Source organism: Lepidochelys olivacea (assembly GCF_965140295.1).
Source record: "Lepidochelys olivacea isolate rLepOli2 genome assembly, chromosome: 8".
Taxonomy (NCBI): domain Eukaryota; kingdom Metazoa; phylum Chordata; order Testudines; family Cheloniidae; genus Lepidochelys; species Lepidochelys olivacea.
In genome coordinates this window covers 37,488,440-37,506,843 of record NC_140418.1, presented here as the reverse complement: position 1 = coordinate 37,506,843, position 18,404 = coordinate 37,488,440, and the positions used below count along the sequence as shown (strand labels likewise).

The window sequence follows — 18,404 nt, the reverse complement described above, 5'->3', positions numbered from 1 at the left end:
GAATTTTCAAATTTGTCCAAATCCCATTAAATTTAGTGGAAGTTGGATGCCTAATGATCTGAGCCTTTTGGAAATATCCCAGACTGATTAGAAAGTTGCATGCATTGAAATGTCACCTAAATCACTTTAAATCAAATGTTGCATCTTCAGCAGACTGTCCTGTTTGTATACTTAAAAGTAAAACTCAAGAGCATAAATTAATGAGACAGCAGCTCCTATTTTTCTTTCAAGGTAAGAGTGGTCACACTTAGCACACTTTTTAAATGTAGGAACTGGCACCTGCTTTCCAACTAGCAAGAAAGAAAACTGCAGAGTTGCTACTTTTTCATGCATTTAAATGGGTGCTGAATTATTAAAGTCATACAGTCAGCAAAACCTTAATTCTCATTAGAGTATCAGTATAGGGGAGGTTTCACTGAGATAACTGGTGGTGGTACAGAGAGGGTGGGCTAAGGATTAAGGTTCCTAAGCAAATAGAACAGGATCCAACCCTGATATTCCACTTACTTCAAAGGGCGCCTCTGATTTAATAATACTTGACTCCAAGGTGCTACAACTGATCACTGCTGTTTTCCTTTAAAACTTCTTCTGAACAAACCAAAGTTGTGCTGGGTTGGGTTGGATAGGGCTGGAAGCGGCTCTATTAATTCTGTGAGAAAAGAAATGCAGAAATGTGTCTTCTCCATGAGCCACTTTCCCTGAAAAATCAGAACTGGGTGGGTTTGGCTGGCTCTGGTGCCTGCTTTCTTTTCCAGAGAAGCTGGTTATGAGTAGGTAGCTGTAAGTTTCTGCAAAAAACTTGTTGACTGCTAGGGCAACAGTATCTGAAACGACTGAACTAGAGAGAGGGGGGAGCATGACACTTTGCTAGCCGTGTTCATGCAGGGCAGTGCACAAACCACCCCAGAACATGTTGCCTTTCTCTGACCCTGCTAGCAAATGCAGGGACATTTCGTTGTGTTAAGCCAGCATTGGTTCCTGAGCAGTCTCTATTCCTGTTCAGTTCCCTTATGCTATTCTGAATCTTGCCAGCATCAAGCCCTCACTGTTCGACAGTAGCTGGGCCTACCAGGGCATTGGGCTAGTAGGAGTTGTGGGTTCCTGCAGCCATTACTTCTCGTGGTCTTTATCATGAGTGTGAGTGTTGGCACAGTAAGGGACCTAATGGGGAGGGTGGGGGGGTTCTGTGCATAACCATCCTTCAGTGCTCTGGAACAGGAAGAAGTGGCAGGTGCTATCCGCCTTACTGCTGCACCCTCCGGGGATCAGCTGGGGCTCCCACCCCTTCCGTGGGGACACTGCCCGTCTGGCCCCTTGCCCTGCCGGCAGACCTGGCACGGGAGCTGCTGGGAGCAGCGCCCCTCTCCGCAGGCCCCCTCGGGCTGTAACTTTGTAACGATGCCTGGAGACGGCAACTTTGCCACAGCCCCCTGACCCTTGGTGCCGGAGCGAGGCGCCTCGCCGACGTCCAGGGCCGAGGCCGGCTCCACCCTAACCCCCGGGGGGCGGGGTGAGCCCAGCCAACGCCCAATGAGCGAGCCCCGGTCGGGGCCGCTGGAAGCTTCCAGGCCTGGGGCGGCTATAAAGGGGCGACGGGCGGAGCCACCCCTGCGAGGGATTTCGCTGGCGCAGCATGGAGGGCGCGCTGGAGGCGCAGGTGAGCGCCCTGGGGCCTTTCCCGGGGCTCGCCTGGCTGGATAGTGGCCCGAGCAAGGGGGCCTGGGCTATGGTGCCGAGCATGTGCCCCTGGGTAGTTCCGGTCCCCTCTTGCCTCCCCCTCCCGGAGGGCAGGGGGAACCTCCAGCCTCCTCGGGCGGCGCAGCCCCTTTGGCTGTTGCGGCGCCTTCCGCCGGTACAGGGCTCCTGGAGCGGCGCTCAGCGCTTCCCCGGCCCCAGGGGGCCCGACCCATCTGCCAGCCGCGGAGAGAGCTTCGTTGTGAGCGGCTCCTCGGGCAGGGCGGGGGCGTCCGGACCCTCCTGGTGCGGGGAGTGCCGGCATGGAGGGGATCTGCGACGCTGCCGGTGTTCTGGGGTAGGCGCTCCAGTGCTCCCGGTGCTGACCCGCTGGGAAGGGGTAGAATCGGCGTCGCTCCGCAAGCTGGCGCTGGATGGCAAGTGCTAGGTTCAGGGGCCTGGCGGAGCCTTGCAGCAGGTTCCGGCCCGTTTTGCTGCGGGTCTGGCCAAGGGGCCGAACTCGCTCCCCGGAGACTCCCCTAAATAGGCGCTTTGCGGAGAGGAGTCCGCCCCAGGGAGCGTTAATGAACTTGGGTCCTCTCTGCGAGCTCTTCCCCCTCCCCCATGGGTCCCAAGAGGCTGGGCCTGGGGTGGCGCCCTTGTCAGAATGGAGGAGCACGGAGGTTGTGTGCGCCCTGAGGTGGGAGACCAGCGAGGAGGTGTCGGGTGATGCCCGTCCCTGCGGAGGAGCAGGGGAGGGAGTGGAACTCCAGGAAAAGGTGGGGGTGGAGTCTGGAAATCCGTGTCTGAGTGGTACTGATCCCTGAAAGGCTTGGAGCCGCCAAACAGTCAGAGATAAACTAACTTAACTCTCCCCAGGATTTAGCTACACATTTTTGGTTTTCTTTATCTGTAAATGTCAGTCTGTTTGTTTGGGCTGCCCCTGGCACTATCTGTTGTATGTTGATGGTTCTGACACACCCACTGCCTTTTTTTGGCTGACACAGGTGTTCCCAACTGCTCAGCTATCACTCCCTTCAGCTGGCTATTGCAACGAGACCATGTTTCTTGTCAAGATATGCAAGTTGCTTAGCTTTGGTGGCAGGGTGCTGCATACCCAGATTAGAGGGGGAAAATAATCTTCCTAAAACACTTTTAGACAACCCAACAATGACAACCCAAACTGGGGAGGAAGCCCATCTTGAAAAGGGGAGAAGGAAGGTGACTTAAAATCTTAACATGCATTATGGCCATCTCATGGCTGTGTTAAGCCCCCATGAGGTGCTCTCGCATGTTTGATTCTGTATGTAGGGGGCATTGTTGCTGGTTTAGAGAACTAGGCGGTTTAGGGCCAATCACTTTCCTGCTCTCTAATCTCTGTCTTCTGGAAGGATTTTACCTGCTTTAGAAAACAGTACAACTAAATATGTACTAGCTGTAGAAACTAATGTTGAGGCTTGAGAGCGGTCTCTAAAATGCTTGCTACATGGTATGTAAAGGGTGATGTCTAACCTAGTCTAGTTAAACTAATGCAGACCCCTGTGTGGATGTACTTATTTCAGTGCAACTTAAACTGACTTCTAATCACATTAAGCTAAATCAAAACATCCTTGTTTTGAAACCAGGATAAGAGCCTCTACACAGGGGTTTGTGCCAGTTTAATTAAAAGTGGGTTTAAAAAAAAAAACTTGAGTGAAACTGATGCAATTGTCCCATGTATGGGTATGGGAGCTGTCACTTAACCAATATTTCTCCAGCTGAGTTGCAATTTAAGTCTTAGGAAATGTAGCTTCTAACTGGAGTGAGTGTGTCAGAGGCTGTCACAGCAGTATGATATTCTCTCTGCCATCCTGTTCCAGATGTCCTGTCTTAGCATCAGTCTGAGTTGGTGGCTGGCTGACTGCTTTCTTCAAGGTGTCTGAACACCTTTTTATGTATTACTCTTAAGTTATTCTCTAATACTGAGGTTTTTCTCTTGAAAACCTTCTGCAACCTGGACTTCATTCTGGAGTCTTTGCTGGAATCTAGGGAGCTTCATAGGTCCTCATCACCATGGAGTAAGTGGGAGTGAGCTGATGAGGCCTCCCTGCAACACTGGATCTACTATGGCTCCTTTTAACGAGACCAGGTAGGTGAACCTTGACTGAGTAGAGCCACCAGAAGTCTCTGTGATGTAGGAGTCTTGTCACATGTTCTCTGACCCTGGAGAATAAGAAAGCGCAGTCTAAAGTTTTACATACCAGTTGGTGGTAGTTTTTGGAGGAGGGTTGTAAATGGGTGTCTGTCTGCTGGTGGTGTGGGTCACTGCTAACTCGCTTCCTCTGAAGGCCTCAGACATGAGGTCAGAAATAACCACTGGGCCAACCTTGGACAAAGTATCTGTCTGGTTCCTTGACAGATGTGGAGTGATGCCATCAATCAGAACAACAAAACAGCCCTGTTGGCCTGGGTGAAGATGACTGGCATCCAACTGGTGCAGGTCAATGGTCAGAGGAAGTATGGAGGCCCTCCTCCAGGTAAGTTGACCGCTTTTTCAGTTACTTTAGGCATAGAAATACAGTCACTCTACTGGTTCCAAACTGCTGAGTCCATTCACAGCTCCATGATGGGTAGCAATGAATGGAAAACCTAGATAAGTTTCCTGATGAGGAAGTGTGGTGATATGGGGGCGTCTGTACAATGTAAGAATTTTAGTTGATACTGTGAAGCTGTTGCTATGAAAACTAGTATCGTGTGTGTGTGTGTCTTTCCACCTCTGCTGGCAAGGATATATCATGTCTGACACAACATTGTCCCTGGCATTTGAATGCGGTGATGACTTACCCAAGGTGAAGCACATTGGGACACATCCACACTACAAACTCTTGCCAGTGCACGTTACATAAGCATAAAGCTGCTGCAGTTATATCACTTGTATGCTTGGCTCCTTGCATTGGTGCTCTGCACGCTCACTAGGAGTGCCTATAACTATATGCAGTGGGTAGGTATCCTGGTGTGCAAGTGCCATTGGGAACTTTTGGCAATGTGTGGAGGGGTAGAAACAAGTTGTGCAGGGGTGGGTGGAACTGCAGGGTCAAGTTCCCATCATGCAACTTTCTGCATAGCATAACATCTCTACCCCATAATTTTTGCTCCTGTTTTGAAAGTCCTATGAACCCAGGCAGGGCTTGTCACTGTTAGCCATCTCTAATAGAAGCATGGAGTCTGTACAGCTCTGCACTATTATCATGAGCGTTGCAAGCACAGGATACGCGATCTTTTTGGTATTTGTAGAGCCATGAGAAGAGTGTTGAAGGGTGTATTGGAGTGATATGATGAAGCTCTCCATGGATTGCAAAGGGAGGCAAGCCTGTGTTTGAACATGTAGGCCCACAAGAGTCTCTAGGGATTTTTGCTGCTGGAGAAGCTCAATTATATCCTGCTAAATCTGTTGTCTTTTCCTGTTGGGACTCCTGCATCTTTCTCCTGTCCACTCTATCCTTTTCCATACAGTCTGCAGTATTCAACCTCCAGGTCCTTTGTTCGTGATCTGATACAGCTCTGGCTTGCAGGATCTTGCTCAGCGTGTCATCCAAGTCGTCCTCTTTCTCCACCTTATCCTGCTCAGGTGTTCTGCATGTGTGAAGGGGGAACCCCTGCAGCCCACAACAGCTACAGACAGGTGACCCGGGGGTGGGGGTATGCAGGGTCATGGGCCCCATTTCTGTGAGTGCTGAGCAGGGCCACTCCTAGACATTGCACCACCAGTGAGTGCTGGGGGGGCAGTTACCCCCTGCCCTCCAAGTCCCAAGGCTGGGAGCCAAAGGAACAGAGTGGAGTGGGCTGTGGCCCAGTCACTCCACTTCCTGTCACACCATGAGTGCAGGGTGGGACTTGCTCTGCAATCACTGGGCAGCAGGAAGTGGAGTGACCCAGCCCCAACCTGCTCCACTCTGCCAGCTTGTGCTGGGGTGCAGTTCCCCCCTCAGGCCCCCCCCAGCCGCGGAGGACACCAAAATGTCTAGGGACACCCCTGTCTCCATGCAGGAGAAGCAGTCCAGCATGTAGAAGTCTGAGGCCAGGGACCCTGCTAAACAACCTGAAGAGAGTTTGTCTGCCAAGGGCAGGGTGAGCTAGTGAGGGGTGTTGCAGTTAGGTTTTCTAAATGATCTGTAGTCTGAGGCATAGTATACTCTACAGTTAGGTCGATGTTAGGCAGCTTGCATCGACCTAATTATGTCAGTGTCTACACTGCAGCCTTGTCCTGCCGATGCAAGTGCCCCACTACACAGGTATAATTCCTCCACTGCCACGAGAGGTGTAGGGCTTATGTAGGTGTAGTTAGGGCAACACAGTGTCTGTGTAGACACTGCATTCCTTACAGAAGCTGTTGGCTCTTGTCAATTGACTAGAAGCTAGGCAGCTAGAGCCCAACTGCCTCTTGTACCCCTGGAGAGATGGGTAGCTGGACCCCGCTCCCAGCCGGGAATGTTTGTTGGTGGTCTTGTCAATTGTATGGCTCTGGAGCCGGGAACAAGGAGGCTAGAAACCCCGGGTGGTTTCCCCCTGCTCCTGGCAAGGAATGGGGAGGCAGTTCATGGGCGGGGGCAGCTCAGGCTCTTGCAGGGAGCTGCCAGCAAAATTGAAAGACTAGGGTCTCAGCTCCCCACGCTGCCTCTTTTAGGTCAGTGGAAGCGCTTCTGGTAAGGATGTGCACCACCAAACCAAGGACAGTAGTGCAGATATGCATTACCACAGTAAGTCAACCTAATAGAGGATGGCTTAAGTTTATAGTGTAGGTAGACCCTGAGTAATTTTCTCTCTTAAAGATCAAGGATGTGTTGGACTTCTGTGCAAAGTGTGTATGTGTTAAGCATTCACACCTACCACTTGAGCCCACAGAGGTACCAAAAAGGCTCATGCTTAAGGCCCTACCAAATTCACACGCATAAAATATGCATCACAGACCATGAAATCTGATCTCCCCTGCAAAATCTGTCCATTGGTCACAGTACTGCCACCCTTACTTCTGTGCTGTCTTCAGAGCTGGGTGGCCAGAGAGCAGTGGCTTCTGGGTGGGCACCCAGCTCAGAAGGCAGTGCCGCCACCACCAGCAGCGCAGAAGTGAGGGTACCATGGTATGAGGGGGTCATCACTTTTTTGGGGGCAGGGCTGGCCTTACAGGTGGATTATATGGGCAACTGCCCAGGGTGCTATGGTTGGGAGGCACTCTGGTCACCCTGCCCCATGCACAGCCAACCCAATGTCCCCTTAGCCTCTGAACCCTGGTCCAGAGCTGGGGAAAGGGAGAGCTGGGCGGCCTCAGTTGGGGGCTTCTACCATGTGCCAGGCTCCAGCTGCTAATCCTGGCTGGTCTGGGGGGGGACGAATGGGACTTCCTTGTCCCCTGCATGGGCCACTCCCAGGGTTGGGAGAGACCCACTTCTGGAAGCCTCCCCCAGCTGCAGGAAGCTCAGCAGCAGCTGGCTAGGAACCCAGCTCTCGTGCTGCTGGCACTAGCACTGACGGCAGACTGGGCTCCCGGCCAGCGGCTCCAGCTCTCCAGAAGTACGAGTGGCAATACTGCAACCCTCTACAATATAGCCTTGCGATCTCCCCATGATCCCTCCCGTTTTGGGTCGGAACTCCCATGCTCACAACACCGTGACATTTCAGATTTAAATATCTGAACCCATGCAATTTAAAATTTTAAAATCCAATGACCATGAAATTTACCAAAATGGGCCATGAATTTGGTAGGGCCCTCTTCATGCTTTTGGATGGAGTTATGGAGGAGGATGTATTTTAAGATGAGGGGAGTGGATCTGAAGGGTCAGCACTGAGCCCAAGGGTCTTGGGGCAGTAGGGGTGTAGACAGAGGGTCTGTGCCTTGAGAGCATGCCAAGGGACCCCCCCAGACTGGGACAGTTGTTGGGGGGGTGGGGTGGGGCAGGTTCTGGAGGCTAAAACACCTGGGCACCCAGCAGCTAGCTTCCCTCATAGCAGCCTGGTGGGTGAGCAAGAGGGAGGGTGTGCTGTGAAAGGAGCAGGGGGCATTGATTTAAATCAAGGCCTTTGAAGATGATCACTGATCTTCAAATCACCAACTGAGAGCCTCTGTTTGAATACTGATTTTAATTAACTTTTCCATTTGTACTCCACTTATTTTTAAAGAAAGGTGCTGTCTTACTGGTTGGTGTACCCATTAAAACATAGTGCTTTACAACTAAATAGAGCCTTGACACTAGATTTGGTGCATCTTTTTGCCACATGTATCTAAGCAACTTTATAGCTTAACATTTTCAGAGTCTTAATTGTATGTTTTTAGTATGTTAGAAAATGGTGACTGATATACTGCTTACTTGCTAGATAATTAACTTTTTGCTAATGATTTGTCAAGCTCCATTAGGATGGTAACTGGAATTTAAACACAACAGCATATAATTTTTTTAAATAAAACCTTTCATACAGTACATGACCTATTGTGCCATATTTATAAAGCTTATAGAGCCAAGTTAGAATTGGGGGAAGACCTTTCTTCCTATAGAAAAGTAGCCTTTAATTCCAAGTTTTTTGATAGCAGCTCATGGATTTAACTTTTTTAATTTAAATGTTTTAAGCAATTAATCAGATTTCATTTTTAAACGGGTTTACTTATAAAAAGAAACTTATAATAATTTAAAAACTAAGTCAAAGAAACCTTTTTAAAATTTTTCTCACCCCTGGATGAGAGGGTTCCCTCTGTCCTCTCCCACTGAGCAGGACGGCCTTGCTCTTTACCCTTTTGGATCTGCTCCAGCCTGTCCTGTGTGCAGAGCTGGTGTCCAAGGCTCATTGCCTACCCAGGATCCTTCTGCAGATAAGGGGTAAGCTGAGGCCTGGTTCACTTTGCTCTCCAGTGGCACAGCCTCTTGTCACACTGAGTTTCAGGGAAGCGCAGTTGTTGGAGACTGGGGGTGTCTGTCTTACTGCTTGGCTTTTGTGTATCTACAGGCTGGATCGGGGAGCCCCCTCTATCTGGCTCAGAGGTATTTATTGGAAAACTCCCTCAGGACATCTATGAAAACAAATTAATTCCTCTCTTCCAAAGCGTGGGCAAGCTGTATGAGTTCCGCCTCATGATGACCTTCAGCGGGCTCAACCGTGGCTTCGCCTATGCCAAGTACAGCAATCGGCGCAGTGCACAAGTAGCTATTGCGGCTCTGAACAACTTTGAGGTGCAGAAGGGCTGCCCCATCATGGTTTGCAGGAGCACTGAGAAGTGTGAGCTATGTGTGGATGGCCTGTCGTCCTTGGTGGAGCAGGGCCAGCTGCAGACACTGTTGCAGGAGGTGACAACAGGGGTCCTGAACATATCCCTGTATCGCAGCCCCTCCCGGAAGGGGGGACAGCTTGCAGTGCTGAAATACAACTCCCACCGAGCCGCAGCCATGGCCAAGAAAACTCTAGTGGAAGGTACTCCACCTCTGTGGGGAGGAGTGGGCCAGGGCAAGAGGAATCAGAATGGAAGGGGCATTGCAGATCCCAGAAGTGGCAGTGGCTTCTCTGAGCACTAGTCTGGGAGTAGTGGGTGCATGTATCTTCTGATAGGGTGATATCACCTTAAAATGGCAACACTGGTTACTGTCTTGTCCCTTTCCATGTCCTTTCGGATGTTGCCTTTGTTTGTGGCAGTTGATTGCCCTGGCTTTCCTGGGGTATAAATCACCAGGGCAGAAAGGAGAGCTTGGAAATGACAGCAGAGCTGTTGCTGGTCCCTCAGGCTAGATGCGTTTGGGGGTGGGTTTTCTCTAGTTTAGGCCTATATCTGGTAACCTGTAGCCATTGTCAGTGTAAACCCAACCCAGAATTGCAGGGAATTATCAGTAGGATCTCAAACTGTCTTGTCCAATACCTGATAAGTGTGGGGGGGAGGAATCTGTGTGCATTCTTACTCCCTCTTGCTTTCTTGCATGTACTGTCCCCATTCTCAGCACCAGGAGCACCAATGCTCTGAAACTAAGACCTGCTTCCTCTTGTGCATAGGTAACTTGGGCCTGTATGGAGAGGAAATCGAAGTGGATTGGCTGAAAGTAGACATGAAGCAGAAACTCCGTGCCAACTCAGAGAGAACCTTCCCGGAAAGCTCACAGCCTCGTGGCTGCGAGAGGGACAGTCCGAGCCAGGCACCTGGTAATGCTGTGACGTGCCCCTTGCCACAGGCACTCTGTGTGTTAGACTACCTGAACGCACTGTGCAAGGAGCAGCAGCTGGGAATCCCTGTGTTTCTAACTAAATGTGTCCAAGCAAACCCTGACGGCTGGCTGCGGTTCTGGTATCAGGTGGTGATTCCAGGTTACCCATCCCCCTTCAGTGGGTTTATGTGGATCAAACCTGATAAATCTGGCTTGAGTGGACATGACAAGGCCAAAAATGCCATAGCGCTGCAGCTGCTCAAAACTTTGGGTGAGTCTGTGCACGGCTCTGCAGAGGTCTTGGGGCTGAGGGGAACAGCTCCCAAAAGCCAGGGTATTAAAAACCCAGTGACTCAGTTACAGGGATGCTGTTGGACCAAACTCAGCCTGGTATCTTGACCTTTTTATGTAGGTTTAGGAAAGAACCATAGAAATGTTTGCACATTCTTTCCAGTGGAATGCCAGTGGTTGATAGTCCTCTTCTGCATGGCCAACCCAGCCATTGCAACTTAGTCCTTATGCGTGAGACACTTTCGGTAGAGTTAGAGACCAGGCATGAACTGCCCTGAGTCTGGCTGAGGGGGAAATTCAGAATGAAAGTGAAATGAGCCAGCGAGAAGGAAGATGAAACTAAAATTGTTTCAAGGTTTAATCTTGGAAACATCTGTTCGCTTGAGGGATTTTTCCTGCTCTCCAAGTTAGGGGATGCCAGTATCTCCTGTTACCTTTGGGATTTCGAGGATGGGGAAGGGGGCAGGAATCAAAGGAATGTGAAATGCCTCCTGCTGGAGGGTAGGTGAAATACTACCCAGTAGAGTGACTCTGGGTTATGGGCTTCCTGTGCTAGCACTCCAGTGGCTGGAGTGTATTGATGTGAGCTGTAGCTGAAGGAGGAGCTGAGAGCTGCAGGAAAGGCTGGGTAAATAGTCTATTTTGGAAGGGGAGGGGTGTTCAGGCATGGGGAAAGGGGCGGGGCACACTGTCTCTCTGACTGTTTAGCTCTCTGCTGTGTTGCATATGGCTCTAATTCTCTTTTCCTTCCCCAACAGGGTGCCCGGTGGTGTAGGCTGGATGTTTCCACAGAGCCGTGCGCTGCCCCTCTGGGGCTCAGTGCATTGGCTTTGTGTTCCTGTCTCTGGCCCCTTGAGGGGAGGAGGGGTGGGGTAGATGTGTTCACATTTTGTAAGCTGGTTTTACAGGACGTGGGCACTAAGCAGAGGCTGCTTCTGGTCCCTGTTTGTGTTTTCTCTCAGATGTTTGACACAGATTTTTGGTTTTTTTAATGTTTTTATGTTCTTTGCTCTGGCTGTGCCCAGGTGCAGTAACCCGGGGAGGTGCGTGTCATGGGGATTCCCACATACCATCATAGAGGGACCAGCTAAACTGGCCAGGCAATGAAGGACCCAATCTGCATAGGTCCTGGGGTCATAAGAAGATGCATGCTGGGTGACTGGGTGAGTCTGACCAGGCTCGAAGATTTTTCTTTTGTTCTGTTAGGGTTTTATTTGTATTGAAATGTACCTGCTAGAGTGCTCTTTGGAGAGGGCCTGGGGAACTCCCTGCTATTAGACTGGGCAATTAATGACTGTCCCTAGCATGTACAGCACAGAGCTATATTGGTAGCAAGCCCTGCAGGTGCACTGAGCAAGCCTCTGCTTCCCCCACCCTCATCTGGGGGAAGGGCTGCTCTGTTTAAATTCCTGGGACTAAATCTTGTTCTCTTAGCTCTTTGTTTGACTCATTCTGTTTGAAAGTTGTTTACTTTGCTTTAAAAGCTTGGTTGAGTTTTTTATTGTGGTCTTGGCCAATGAGGTCAGACAACTGTCCTATGAAGCAAGGAAGAGCATGGGACACACGCTGGGTGGGAAACACCCCCTGCAATGCTGCCTGTTCCACTGGCCTACGCTCTGTTTGGAAGAATCCAGTGTTCTCTGTTGGAAGCATCCCTCCTGGGCTGAGTCGTGAGCGGAGGCCTTTCCTGAATCCTGCTAGTGCCTAAGTAGGGGAGGGTCACGGCTGGCATGGTGACGGGAGCTGTTTTTAATGAGGAAATGGTGACCACCTCTCTGAGTCACCAAGCTATTTATGAGCAAGGGGTTGTAAGGAAATGGCATTTGGGGTCCTCCAGTCCCCAGTGGTGTTGACAGTCCATGCCACTGTGTATGAATGATCATTCAGACTCTGACTGAAGGGTTGGGAGGTTGTATTAAAGTAGCCTGAAAGGCAACTGTTGTGTCTGGTCTTCTCTGGAGTATGGTGCCAACCGCCCTTTGGGCCCCCTGTACGTGGAATAGATCCTGCCTCTGTCACCAGTGTTGGCTTGGGCTCAGGGGGAGGGGTTCTTCTCCCCTGCTGCAATGCTGAGTCACCATCCTGCTGGAGCAGAAGCGTTGGTGGGCTTCCTTGTCAGCAGTAGCCAGATGCTGCTGCCCTTGTGCCAGCTACACTTTCTTTCCCAAAGCCAGGCCAGTGAGGTGCTGTTCTAGAGTATCCTCCAGCCTAGCCTCTGACTACCCAGTCCCTGCCCCCAGCAGCATGAGCTCTGCTCTCCCCACTGCTTTGTCTCCAAGACTGGCCTGTCCACTCACATGGCATTTGGGCCTTGAAAAGCTCAACCTCATCTCTCCTTTAGCTAATGCCTGGGGCTGGCAGGGTTAGGGAGGAGCTGCTGAGGTGTAGGGAGAGTTGCTGGCAGGGGGCAGCTCAGTTCAAGAAGGCCAGCTGCTGCTGAAGGTAAAGTGGAAGCTTAAATGCTTCAGGGAGCAGTGGCAGGTGCTCAGCCTTACTCCTGGTACTGAGCATCTCCAGGGTCTGTCTGCTGGTGAGCTGCCCTGGCCTTAAAGAACTTGGGAAGGGGTGACAGATGCTCTGCCCCTGAGATGGAGCTTGTGGGTTTTTGAAGAGGGGTTTTGGGGATGAATGCAAAGGCTCAGCTAGGAGTGAAGCACCTGCCTCATGGTGGTTGCTCATGTCCTCCTGGGAAACCAGCTGCCCCTTCCTGTGGAGATCTATCAGTTCAGTGCAGCTGCACCTGTCTTCCTCTCCTGTGCTCCACTGTGGGCTCCTACTTAAATTCTCTGGCTTCCTGCTGTCACCTCATGATAGTGACAGAGACTAGTTCATTCTCCTGAGAGGTGGTTTTCTGTGCTGCAGTTCCCTGCCTATACTGTGATATTCCTAGCAAGCCAGACTGCATAAACTGGCCACTGTCTGTGCTTTGCTTCCTCTCCACTGCTTATGCCCAGAGTAACTGCCTGCAGTTACACCCAGTTTTTAAGCAAGTACATTTATTCTTAATGTGAAAACTTTTTGAAAGCACTAAAAAAACCTCCATGCAAGGAACAGTGCTTCCTGGAGCTCATGCCCACTCCATCCTAGGCCCCTACTAGCTGTTACAAATTCAGCATCTATACATACCCCTTTCCCCCCTGTTTAAAAGTTCATAGCTGTCTGATTCAGAACTAGAGCCCAGACAGGGCTGATTTGGCCTTTTTAGTGATGCAGCTCAGGCCCTTGATCTCCAGCCTCTTGTATGATAAGCAGCAGCCTCTCCTTAGGGCCTATGTCGGGCAGGCTTGGTTTTGTGTAAGTAGAGTTAAGGGAATTTGTATTAACCCTTCCCAAAGTATTTCCCAGGAAACCCACTGATGGTTCCAACCTATTCATTCTCATCTGCCCCCTTGGTCAATCTAGTTCTTGAATCCCCTAGCCTCACATCATGTCCCCCTAGAGAGTACACCCTAGCCCCATAGTACAGAAACTCCCTTAATTCAATAAGGTTTCCCAAGGATCTGCTGGCACTTGCCCTCTTGTCACATTTCTCTCATCGCCCCCCTTGTCAGGCTCTTCTGTTATGAGACTAGGGAGTTCCCCCTCTCCTAGTGGTAGGGTGGGTAAGCAGGCAGGCAAGAGATGTACCACAGGCATCCTTTTGTGATCAAACAGCCCATCTGGGACACAGTCTGGCTACTCCATACTGCTGAATGTGCTGTCGGTGTGGAAAGCCCTGTTGGAGGGCTTGGTGTAGGAGAGCCAAAGCACAGTACTCTCCACTCTGGACTCCCTTCCCTCATCTCTGCCCCAGCTCCTTAGTGCATTCCCCTGAGGGTGACCATCCCCCTGTCCTTCCTAGCTGAGTGCTTTCTGGAATGGCTTGTAAACTCTCCATGCAAATGGCTCTTGCAGTTAAGGGACTGTGCTGCCTTTTGTGTGACTTGCTCCTGCATGGGTGGTGTTGCCTAGTCTCTGTCCCAACCTACCAGAGTGGTCACAGCTGTCCTCTGCATGAACTGGCACAGGTAACTGCGGGGCCTTGGACCAGTTCTGTCAGAGCAACTCCTCAGTATGTCTCTGTGTCTAGATGCTGTTAGGGCTTGAGATGATGATGGGAGCCATGGCCTTGAATGAACCTGCTCTGGCTCTGTTTTCCACCCCACCATGTGGTTAAAATTCAAGATGTTGGCACCCAAAATCACTGGTCACTCCTGGAATTCCAGGCCTAACTTGACACCTTTTTTTAATGGGGCCTGACTTAGGAAAGGCTGATTATGGATAACCACGCTGAGCCCTTGTACTGCTGCCCACCTGTCTGTCACTGGTTTCTGGAAAGGAGGGAGCAGAAACCCGTCCTATACCTAGGCCTAGGGCAGGAGAGGAGAGAGAGGGCTGTGTACAGGCCAGAGCATCTGTGGGCTGTGTGCCAGGCCTGGTGTATTAAAGGTGAGCTGCAGCAGAAGACTGGTGTTTTTCAGTGATGTACAAAGCCTAAGCTTCCCTCACCTTGCTCTCTAGTATCAGAAAAGCTACAGCCAATGCATGAGCAGTCGGCTATATAGTGGAAGGTTGGGCTTTTTTAATCCCTTATGCAAAGGGCCAAGTATGTTGATTTGATGAAGGTCAAGGGATGGCTATTTAGTTTAAATAGGTGCTACCAGAAGGCAGCATGGCATAGATCCTGGGGCCTGAGAGTGGGGTTCAAGTCCTTCAGACACTGACTTGCTATGTGAGTGCATTACTTAATGTTTCTCCTCCCACCCTTTGTCCAGGTAGACTGTCACTTGGGCAGAGGAACTGCCCTTTTTGTGTATGTTGGGTACAGCACCTAGCACCTATTCTTCCTCGGGCTTGGGATGAAGTGGGAATTTTTAATGTTTTGTATGACTGTGGTGTGTGCCTCAGTTTCCCTGTGTGGTGCATATTTAACTAGTTTCACCAAATAGGGACAGGGGGAAGGTGGTTTACTCTTTGGAGAGAGTCAGGCTATGGCTACACTACAGAGCTTACAATGGTGCAGCTGCACCTATGCAGTACTGCTAGTGCAGACATGCTGTGCTGCCAGGAGAGAGCTCTCCCATCAACTAAATTACTCCAGCCCCCAGGAGCAGGGATGGCTATGTCAGCGGGAGAAGGTCTCCCACTGACATAGCAGTGTCCACACTGATGCTTAGGTCAGTGTAACTAATGTGCCTTTAGGGGCTGTTTAGTCATACCCTCAGTGACATAGCTTATACCAATGTAAACTGTAATGTGTTCATAGCCTCAGAGATACAACTGTGATCAGTGCCGAGCTGCCAGGGTCCCATGTGCAGGGAGAGGCCCACACACAATAGCCACTCCAGTTGGTCATACACTTGGCACCTAGCAACAAAGGGCTGGGGGTGGCCCACCATCTACAGGAAGCCACTGTCGTGTGATGAGCTGGAGAACAAAGGACTGAGGAGGGCCAGGTGGGGTTGTTAAGTGTGGGCTGCTGGAGGCAGGAGAGAAGCTTCCTGAGGGGGACTAAAGAAGTCAGAGGGTTCAGCACTGACCCACATGACCTATTCTGTAACTTTCTGTTCTCTAGGGTAACTAAGGGCATTCCAGACATCTAATAAACCCTCCTGCTGGCTGAGTCACTCCAGTGTTGGGTAGGGGGTGCATTGCTCCCTTTGGGTGTGCCAGTCTTTCTCAGGTGCCCAATCCAGGGGGACTTGTTGCAGGGAGCTCAAGGCATGAAGCAGTGGAGCCGAAAGCTCTGAGGTTTGGTCCTAGGACACAAGCCAAGAGGCCTCCCCTACTGAGAGTGTGACCCAGAGGAGGCTACTGTACTGAAGGGGCTGTCTTGAAGAACAGGGGGCCTGTGGATCTGTGACAGGGGCCTCTGACTTTTACAGTAATAAAAACATGGCACAGTTCTAAGTCTTGCTACAAGCACATCCCCTTTCAACCATTAAGCATCTATTAAGCATGTAGCAGTAGCTCTCAGCCTCAGCAGTCTCTACATCAGCCTTAGCACCTTTTGTTGCTAATTTATAAAAAGCAAAGAGCTTTTTTCCCCTATAGATGGTCTATCGCTGCCACCTGTTCCTTCTTTCCTTCGCCTCTGTTACTCTTAAGAGAGTGGTTCTCAAACTTTTTGTATTGGTGACCCGTTTCACACATCAGGCCTCTCAGTGACCCCCCCCTTATAAATTGAAAATGGGGGGTTAATTTAGCAGGGGCTACTATCCCCACACAGGGCCAGGCTTTGGGCTCTGAGCCCTACAGAGCTGACAGCTCGTTACCTCCTGCAGGCTCATGACTCCCAGTCTGAGAACCTCTGCTCTTAAAGCTGCCTTTACATAAAGGGGCAGGAGACTCCCCTGCTTACAACATTTTCACTGGTCACTGCTGAAATGTTAAAAGCCTCAGCTGCATATGCTGCTGTTTCCACACACAGGATCCCAAGTGAGGTGTAGCAGAAGGGCACGTTCCTCGCTCTTGCTGCCTATGGGCTTAGAGTTTAGCTGTCAGTGGTTTCTGGAGTGCAGAGCAATCCCAGGTGCTGCACAATGGGTAAAATGTACTAAGTAGGTGCTTGTTTTGAAGAGTTCACAGGCCCAAGGGGGTGCAATAAAAAGAAATGGCAAATGAACAAACTCTCAAACACTCCAGGTCATAAAAGCATAAGAATGGCCCTACTGGGTCAGACTAGAGGTCCATCTAGCCCTGTATCCTGTCTGCCGACAGTGGCCAGTGCCGGGTGCCCTAGATGAAATGAACAGAACAGGTAATCAGCAAGGTCTTGGTGCAATGGGCAGGCTAACAGAAGATCAGTCAGTGAAACAAGGCCACTGTGGTTGAGTCTGAAGTGGTGAGGTGCTGAAAGCTGGATCTTTAAAGGTATTTAGGTGCCTCATGGGATTTTTCAAAAGTGCCTATGCTGCTGTAGTGCCTAAATACCTGACAGCCTGACCCAAAATCCTCTCTTACGCTTTCAAACTCTTGGGCCAATTAGCTGGCCATGGGGCTCATCCCAAATGGCAGCATGCCTGTCTCCTGCAAGGTGTTGGGGTAAGGCCTGGTTGTCTTTTGTGCTACAAGTGAGGGCACCGGCTGTAGGGGTTGCAAATACGTGGGCCGCATGCAGCCCAGGGGTTATTTTCTGCAGTCTGCCAGCTCCCTGCAGTACCCCTGCTCCTCTCCCCCCCAGCATTTACCTAGAGAGGCTCTGGCCTGGCGCGCACTGGGGGTAGGGCAGGGGGGAGCTGTGCCAATGGGAGCTTCGGGGGAGGTACCTGGAGGAGTGGCCAGGGCAACACACAGACCCCCTGTGCCCCCTGCCCCCAAGTCCCGACCACTTTCCAGAGCAGTGCGGGGGCAGGGCAGGCAGGCAGGGAGCCTGCCCTGCCCCTGGTGTGTGCTGGGCTATCCCCCCCATGAACCCCTCCTGCAGCCGAACCCCCTGCTGCACCCCACATCCCTTCTGCAGCCCGACCCCCTGCCCTGAGCTTGAGACCCCCGGGTTAAACAAACTGCTACAACTTCGCCTGGAGTCTCAGGGCTGAAAGGACACTGTAAGCTGGGGGGAGGTGGCAGTCAGTTTAACTGCCATGGCTCAAAATAGCCACAGGGTGGCAGCTTACCACAAAACATTGAAACAAGCCATGGACACACTGCATGCAGCGGGAGGAAGGGGAGGAAATAGCAGGGAGTTCAGCTGGGGAAAAGCAAAGTCCTGCACGTGCCTGGAAGCAGTAAACCTGGCAAGTAAGCACAGCTCCCTTCAGGAAGGGTTTTTTTCTACAGCTGTCAGGATGGCCGAGCGGTCTAAGGCGCTGCGTTCAGGTCGCAGTCTCCCCTGGAGGCGTGGGTTCGAATCCCACTTCTGACAAATGCTATTTTTATTAAATTCACTCCTGAAAGCAGCGAGTGCTTAGCGCTAGAAAGTGGTAAATGTCTCGCATAAGCTGCTGTGCCTGTGATATTATATAGGGTGCAGCCTTTTTCTGTATCCCACAGCCACGTATTCCAGAGACGGGCAGCGACCCTCGCCTAATGGCAGGCTAGGAAAGCTCGACTGCACAGAGGAGAGTGAGGACGAGCCAGACTCTGACCCCCCCCAGCACAGCCCCTGCTCACACGGCCTTCATCAATCTGCCATGTTAAACAGCAATTCGCTCCCGCAAACCGCCTCCCGAAAGGTAAATGCTGAGGCCGGAAGCTGTGCGACCGACACCGGGCTTGAAGCCAGGAAGCAGAGCCAGGTTCTGCCGCTGTGGCCAGCACAATGCTGCCAGGGTACCCTGGACAAACCCAAGAAAACCCTGGGAGTAC

At 51.1% G+C, this 18,404-nt stretch overlaps 1 protein-coding gene across 3 annotated transcripts; it reads left to right on the top strand.

Moving 5' to 3' along the window:
* The first annotated feature begins 1,557 nt into the window (after positions 1–1,557).
* On the top strand, positions 1,558–12,046 carry DND1 (DND microRNA-mediated repression inhibitor 1). 3 transcript variants are annotated; one of them, XM_084636054.1, is made up of 5 exons: positions 1,558–1,657; positions 4,073–4,190; positions 8,647–9,108; positions 9,679–10,098; positions 11,144–12,046. In XM_084636054.1, exons 1-5 carry the CDS (start codon positions 1,634–1,636, stop codon positions 11,194–11,196), a joined length of 1,077 nt encoding a protein of 358 aa, XP_084492180.1. In that variant the 5' UTR covers positions 1,558–1,633; the 3' UTR covers positions 11,197–12,046. The 3 variants fall into 3 exon arrangements, with proteins under 3 accessions (XP_084492180.1, XP_084492182.1, XP_084492181.1); XM_084636056.1 differs by having other exon boundaries at positions 10,877–12,046; XM_084636055.1 differs by lacking the exon at positions 1,558–1,657 and adding an exon at positions 3,509–3,802.
* Positions 12,047–18,404: the final 6,358 nt, after the last annotated feature.

Excerpts from the sequence above, each read along its gene's own strand:
- DND1 (XM_084636054.1), top strand. The coding sequence starts at position 1,634 with ATGGAGGGCGCGCTGGAGGCGCAG. Across the intron at positions 1,658-4,072 it reads AGGGCGCGCTGGAGGCGCAG|ATGTGGAGTGATGCCATCAA; the intron begins GTGAGCGCCCTG and ends GTTCCTTGACAG. Across the intron at positions 9,109-9,678 it reads CAAGAAAACTCTAGTGGAAG|GTAACTTGGGCCTGTATGGA; the intron begins GTACTCCACCTC and ends TCTTGTGCATAG.